This window comes from Malaclemys terrapin, chromosome 13 (assembly GCF_027887155.1).
Source record: "Malaclemys terrapin pileata isolate rMalTer1 chromosome 13, rMalTer1.hap1, whole genome shotgun sequence".
Lineage (NCBI taxonomy): Eukaryota > Metazoa > Chordata > Testudines > Emydidae > Malaclemys > Malaclemys terrapin.
Genome location: NC_071517.1, coordinates 36,462,847 through 36,470,096, shown reverse-complemented (window position 1 = coordinate 36,470,096; position 7,250 = coordinate 36,462,847). Strand labels below are relative to the sequence as shown.

Genomic DNA, 7,250 nt, shown 5'->3' with positions numbered 1-7,250 from the left:
AGGCGAAAAGCAACTGCTGCAACACTAGGTCCCAATCATTGGAGTGTTCATTTACGAATTTACGTATCATGGCGCCCAAAGTTCCATTAAACCTCTCCACCAGGCCATTGGTTTCATGGTGGTAAGGGGTGGCAACCAAGTGATTCACCCCATGAGCTTCCCACAGATTTTCCATGGTCCCTGCCAGGAAATTAGTTCCCGAATCTGTAAGGATGTTGGAGGGCCAACCTACCCTGGCAAAAATGTCTGTTAATGCTTGGCACACACTTTTAGCCCTGGTGTTGCTTAAGGGTACTTCCGGTCATCGGGTAGCAAAATCCATGAAAGTCAGTACGAACTGCTTTCCTCTGGGTGTCTTCTTCGGGAAAGGACCCAGAACATCCAGAGCTACTAGCTGAAATGGGACGTCAATTATGGGAAGTGGCTGGAGAGGGGCTTTAACCTGGTCTTGGGGCTTTCCCACTCGTTGGCACACCTCACAAGACCGGACATAATTAGCAACGTCCTTGCCCATTCCCTCACAGTGGAAGTACTTCCCCAACTGGTCTTTGGTCCTGTTCACCCCAGAATGGCCACTGGGATGATCATGGGCTAAGCTCAAGAGCTTTACCCGATACTTAGTGGGAACTACCAACTGTCTTTGAGGATGCCAGTCTTCCTGGTGTCCACCAGAAAGAGTCTCCTTGTATAAAAGTCCTTGTTCTACAACAAACCGGGATCGGTTAGAAGAGCTGAGAGGTGGTGGGGTGCTCTGCGCCGCCGCCCAAACTTTCTGAAGGCTGTCATCTGCTTCCTGCTTGGCCTGGAACTGTTCCCTTGATGCTGGAGACATCAGTTCCTCCTTGGACTGTGGACTGGGGCTTGGTCCCTCTGGAAGCGATGCAGGTGCTGGGGCTGTTTCCGTTGACTGTGAACCGCTGTCCGCTGGTGCGCTATGTGGTATCTCAGGCTCTGTCTGAGCCTCTTGGGTAGGGTTATCTGCTGCTTCCGCCAGGTCAGGTTCGCTGGTGCCCTCTGGCACTGAAGTTGTAGACGGGTTTGCAAGCGCTGGACTCAGTGCTGGCAATGGTTCTGGTGCTGGTTGCGTTGACAGTTCCGGTTCTGGGACTGGCGTTGGCTGGGTCTCTGGGATTGGATCCACTATGGCTGTTGCAGTCATTGGCAGGGGATCTGGTTCCACCACCTTTGTTTGGGTCTCTGGTAATGCAGACGGGGCCCTGGTGGACGGCTCAGGAACAGGGATGGGGGTGAAAACTTGCTTAGCCTGGCTGCGGGTGACTATTCCCACCCTCTTGGCTAGCTTCACATGGTTGGCCAAGTCTTCCCCCAGCAGCATGGGAATGGGATAATTGTCATAGACTGCAAAAGTCCACATTGCTTACCAGCCTTTGTACTGGACATGCAACGTGGCTGTAGGCAAGGTTCTGCCACCTCCACCCATTTGGCTCCAATCTCCCCCGCCTTGGTTACAGTTTTGGGCTTCCCATCTAGGATGTACCTTTCTATTTCCTCAGGAACACTCTCTAAAAACTGCTCTATTTGCATTAGGAAGGGCAACTCTTCTGTAGATTTAACATTTGCTCCTGATATCCAGGACTCCCAATTTTTCCCAATGTGGTAGGCATGTCGGATAACTGACACGTCTGGTTTCCACCTTAGGGCTCTGAACCACCAACGGGCATGCTCGGGTGTTAGCCCCATTCGGATTCTGGCCTTGTTTTTAAAAAGTTCATAACTGTTCATGTGTTCCTTAGGCATTTCAGCCGCCACCTCTGCTAAGGGTCCACTGAGCTGTGGCCTCAGCTCTACCACGTACTGGTCTGTAGTGATGCTATAACCAAGGCAGGCCCTTTCAAAATTTCTAAGAAGGACTCAGTATCATCGCCTGCCTTGTAGGTGGGGAATTTTCTGGGATGGGAAGGGGTTCCTGGAGAGGGGTTGCTAGGGTTGCCTGGTATATCCGGCCTAGCCCTTGCTAATTCCACTTCATGCTTCCTCTCTCTTTCCGTCTCCTCCATAGCTCTATTGTGGGCAGCCTCCTCTGCCTTAATTTCTAATGGTTTTAGTTTCATCCGTCTCTTATGTTCGTTTTCTTTTTCTGTTGCTTCAAGTCTAGCCAGTTCTAGTTTGTTAGCTGCTTCACTGGTAGTCATTTTCCTGCTTTCTTGTGCTGGGCCACACTCCTCTGCAGTTCACTGAAACTGGGATGCACTCAGCTCAGGGCTGCCTTAGGTAACAGAGACTTTCTAACTAGCTATCCCAGAGAAGTAGAAAGAAAAAAAACAATTCAGCTTGTAAATTCCTTTTGCCAGCTGTTTGCTCACTGCTTGAACCCTTCTCTTAACAAAGATCCTTGTTAAAAAAACTTAACACCTCTGCATTCAGGCAAGGAGAGAGGACATATGCATCTACCTTCAGCTGTGCTTTCCAAGCATCTAGAAAGGAGAAAAAAAAATCTTACTGGCTTTTGGTTTAAAATGATCCCACCGCTCTGCCACCATGTCAAGGCTCCTTCCCCACTCTGAACTTTAGGGTACAGATGTGGGGGTCTGCATGAAAACTTCTAAGCTTAACTACCAGCTGAGATCTGGTCCACTGCCACCACTCCCAATGTGCTAATTCCCTTCACTGGGTAGCCTTGAGAGACTCTTCACCAATTCCCTGGTGAATACAGATCCAAACCCCTTGGATCTTAAAACAAGGAGAAATTAACCATCCCCCTTCCTCTCTCCCACCAACTCCTGGTGGATCAAGATTCAACCCCCTTGCATCTAAAAAACAGGGAAAATCAACCAGGTTCTTAAAAAGAAGTCTTCTAATTAAAGAAAAAGGTAAAAATCATCTCTGTAAAATCAGGATGGAAAATAACATTGCAGGGTAATCAAACTTAAGGAGCCCAGAGGACCCCCATCTAGCCTTAGGTTCAAAGTTACAGCAAACAGAGGTAAACACCCTAGTAAAAAGTACATTTACAAGTTGAGAAAACAAAGATAAAACTACCACGCCTTGCCTGGCTGTTTACTTACAAGTTTGAAATATGAGAGACTTGTTCAGAAAGATTTTGAGAGCCTGGATTGATGTCTGGTCCCTCTTAGTCCCAAGAGCAAACTCTCCCCAAAACAAAGAACACAAACAAAAGCCTTCCCCTGACCAAGATTTGAAAGTATCTTGTCCCTTATTGGTCCTTTGGGTCAGGTGTCCACCAGGTTACCTGAGCTTCTTAACCCTTTACAGGTAAAAGGATTTTGGAGTCTCTGGCCAGGAGGGATTTTATAGTATTGTACACAGGAGGGCTGTTACCCTTCCCTTTATTGTTATGACACTAGGTGTTTGCTGTTCAAAATTATAACCATTGGGAACCAAATCACACAATAGCATGATTGGAACATTAGAGGCTACAAATACACGTACAACATTAGCAGGTCTCAACAATTTATCAGGGGTTTCCCATTAATCCAGTGCATTTCTGTTGGTGTGGATTCTCTTTCCAATGGAAATCCATAGATAGAAACTACAGTGATAGCAGCCCAGTGGTTGGGAGTTAGGAACCCAAATCCTTTTGAAATGGGAGATGGACGCTTAACTCTGTTATGTCACATCAAAAATCCTTTCTGCAGTGCTGAAGTCCTACAGTTCTCACTGCTGCCCAGCTCCCCTGCCTCTGGGCGAGTCCTGACATGCTCACAGTGGCTGAGCCAGCACTGCTGTGTTGGCACCACAGGAGTTCTGCTCGTTGCTAGGCGGTAGTCACTTCCTCTCACCATAGGTTATGTCATGCCCTGAGGAGAGCCCCTGCATGCAGCAGAACTGTCCAAGACATCTGGGGCTGGCAGGACACTGTGTCCTGAGAACGAGCCCTCTCAGGATGTGCGCTTTTTGCAGTGATTTTTGGGAACACTCATTGTAACAGGTCCCCACCCTTTGAACTGCTCTGTGCAGTTGGTGACAGCACAGCAGCTTGTGCTTTGCAGGGCCACATGAAGAGTTCCTCTTCAGTTACCATTTGACAGATCAGATCCCAGAAATGCCTTCAGTTCTACGGGTCCACTGGCAAACCCCCAGCTGGGTCTGGACAGTCCCAGTGTCCCTGGCTTGTGAGTCTACCTCTTTGTTTGCCCAACCACCCAGCCTCCAAGGGCCCTGTGAGCCTGGTGCTGGTGCTTTGCTGGAGCAGGTCCCAGCCAGGTTTAGCTCAGATAAGAGCTATAAAGCTATTCCTGGTGAAGTGTCCAGCTATCACTGCTTGGGTCTGGCTGTTTACATCCAGCCTGTGTGAGTGTAATGAAGGTGGTTGGTTTGCAGGGGGGGTATAGTGGGAAGGGAATTAGCCGCAATTTCAGAGGTAGCAGATTTCCCAGGCTTACGTCCCCACATACGCTGCAGCAGAAGTTAGTATTTTTATTGACCAACCATTGATTTTGATAAAAAATTGCTTTTTTAGAGATATAAAAAAATGGTTAAAATTGTCTCCACTCTTCCTGGTGCCGAGTTGAAAAACCCATGATGGAAACATGGCTATGGCCATCTCCCACCCTGGTCCTTCCACTTAGATGGACAACACTGAGTACTGAGACTTTCAATGGGAGTTTTCAAATTAATTTTATTGGGGCTCTGTGACAGGAGCCCCGGGGTACAACCTTGAGCTGTGGGACCGCTGTGCCCCCTTACCTCTCCAGCCTAGGTTGTTTCTCATGATGCTTTAATAGTGAGAAGCAGCAATCTCCTCTCCCTCTCCCCCCAGTTGCTGTTATCTCTCAATCACAAGCATACACAGACACACTTGAATGTTCTTCAAGCTACTCATGAACTATACGGAGGCAGACATCACCAATTCCCCCCAGGCTTGCACCCCAAGAAATATATCGTCTTAAACTGCTTAAGAACTTCTCTTCAACAATGCAAGCTCATTAATTAGTTCCTCACTTCATCAAAGGATAGTGGACATGCACCATCCTTTATAATCTGAGCAGATTCTTCAAGCATTTTAGACAAACTCACTGGTTAAGATTAAACATTAAAATAAGTTTACTAACAACAGAAAGATTGTATTTTTTTTCTTAGACATAAAGGTCAGAGATAGTTACCTAACACTTATGATCACTTAAAATCTAACACATTCTAAATCCTGAACTTTATCAGACTCAGTAATATCTGAATCAAACAGCTTTTCACACCCCAATGAATGTTGCAGCCAGGTTACAGTTCTTAACACACAGGCTGAATTCCCTTCTCACCCTGGGACCAACCTCCCCAGTTCAAAGTCTTTGTCTTCCCAGTGTTCTTGTTGCCTCCAGAGTAGGTGGGAGAGGAGAGAGGTTGTCTCATGATGCCCCTGTCCCTTATTTTATACTCTCAAGTCATATCCCTAGAAAAATACTGGGCCAGACATGTCCTGGTGGGCCTTGATGAGTCACAGAGTTGAACAATTCCCATTGTGTTGTGCTTGCGCAACTGCCTGTTACAAAATTGTAGACTTCTTCTTTATTATTCCCCGTCTGGTGATGGTCGTTTAACGCTCGCCTGGGTGTGCGTTACCTCCTATGTTGTCACTGGAGAACTAACAGTGGGCGACTCCCAGACTCCTAATATATTTCAATAACAACCATACAGCAAAACTCATAATGACGTATACAATGATGATATACATATTTTGACAGAAGAATGAGTTTCAGCAGATCATGATACCTTATAAGGAATGGTTTGTGTGAAATATCACAACCAAATACAAAAGATGAATATGGGGGTAACAGGGGGCTACTTTGAGGTACAGTGCAACACAGGCTCATTGCTTCAATCACACAGGCAGCTTTCAAAATCTCAGGCTATTTTATTATCTCAGAGTCTCTGCATGTTTTTGTGAAAGCCACATTTACTGACTGCTTTGCTCAAGGCTTCCTTGACCTCTCTGTTTCTCAGGCTGTAGATGAGGGGGTTTACCAGGGGAGTTAGGACCGTGAAGCAAAGAGAGAGCACTTTCTTCAGATCTCTGAGTGTATCACCTTTCGGTAGCATGTAGAAAATCATTATGGTTCCATAGAAAATTGTCACCACAGTGAGGTGAGAGGAGCAGGTGGAAAAGGCCTTTTGTCTCCCGGTGGTGGAAGGGATTCTCAGGATGCTGGCAAGGATAAACACGTAGGACATCAGGGTTAGTAGGAATGGAGGCAGGGTGAATACACAGGCTAGTATGAATTGCACCAATATGCTCAGGTGTGTGTCACTGCAGGAGAGTTCCATCACTGGGATGGGATCACAATAGAAATGGTCAATTTCATTTGGGCCACAGAATGTTAACTGTGATAGGAATAAGACAAAGATTGTAGTAGCCAAACAACCATTTAACCATGACCCAGCAGCCAACTGGAGGCAAAACCTGTTATTCATTAGAGTTGAATAGTGCAGGGGTTTACATATCGCTAAATACCGATCATAAGACATTGCTGCTAGGAGATAGCATTCTGTAGCTGCCAGAGAACCAAAGAAATACAGTTGTGAGAAGCAGGCACTGAAGGAGATGGTTTTGTCTCCAGTCAGGAGACTGACTAGCATCCTGGGCAGGAGGGTGGAGGTGTAGCTGGTCTCCAAGCAGGACAAATTCCCCAGGAAGAAGTACATGGGGTTGTGAAGGTGCTGATCAGCCATAACTAGTGCAATGATGAGCATGTTCCCGGCCACGGTTGCCATGTAGATCACTAGAAACATCAGGAAGAGAAGAATTTGTAGGTCAGGGAGTTCCCCGAATGCCAGGAGGATAAATTCTGTGACAGCCGTTTGGTTTCTCCAGTTTCTGTCTGACATGGGTTGAGTCTAGGAACAATAAAGAAAACTGTGCAATTCAATTGGAAGAACGAAGAGCTGAAAGGTAATCAAGTGTCATGAATTAATTCCATAAATATTCAGAAACTCCCTTCCCTCTCCTGGTCACTACCTGAGGACATGTCACAAAACATGGATCTCAAGCTCCATCTCTGTGAAATGGTGCTATGAACGTCGACTGGCAGTGCTGTGGGAACATGAGGCTAAAACTGCTAATATTCACCTGAAGAGGTCTGTGTAGCTCAAAAGCTTCTCTCCTCCACCAACAGGAGTTAGTGCAGTATAAGATATTACAACACCACCTTGTCCATCTAATATTCACAAAACACATTCATGCCCCTGTTTGGTGGTCAGGAAGGAAGATGGTGCTCACCTATAACCACAGCACAGCTCAAGCTTGAAGCGATGAGTTTTATTTCTCAGGACTTGGCCAC

General features: G+C 46.6%; 1 protein-coding gene across 1 annotated transcript; it reads right to left on the bottom strand.

The window, feature by feature from the left end:
• Positions 1-5,835: 5,835 nt before the first annotated feature.
• Positions 5,836-6,798, bottom strand: LOC128848073 (olfactory receptor 6N1-like). Its single transcript, XM_054047833.1, has one exon. The coding sequence runs from the start codon at positions 6,796-6,798 to the stop codon at positions 5,836-5,838; it is 963 nt and encodes a 320-aa protein (XP_053903808.1).
• Positions 6,799-7,250: the final 452 nt, after the last annotated feature.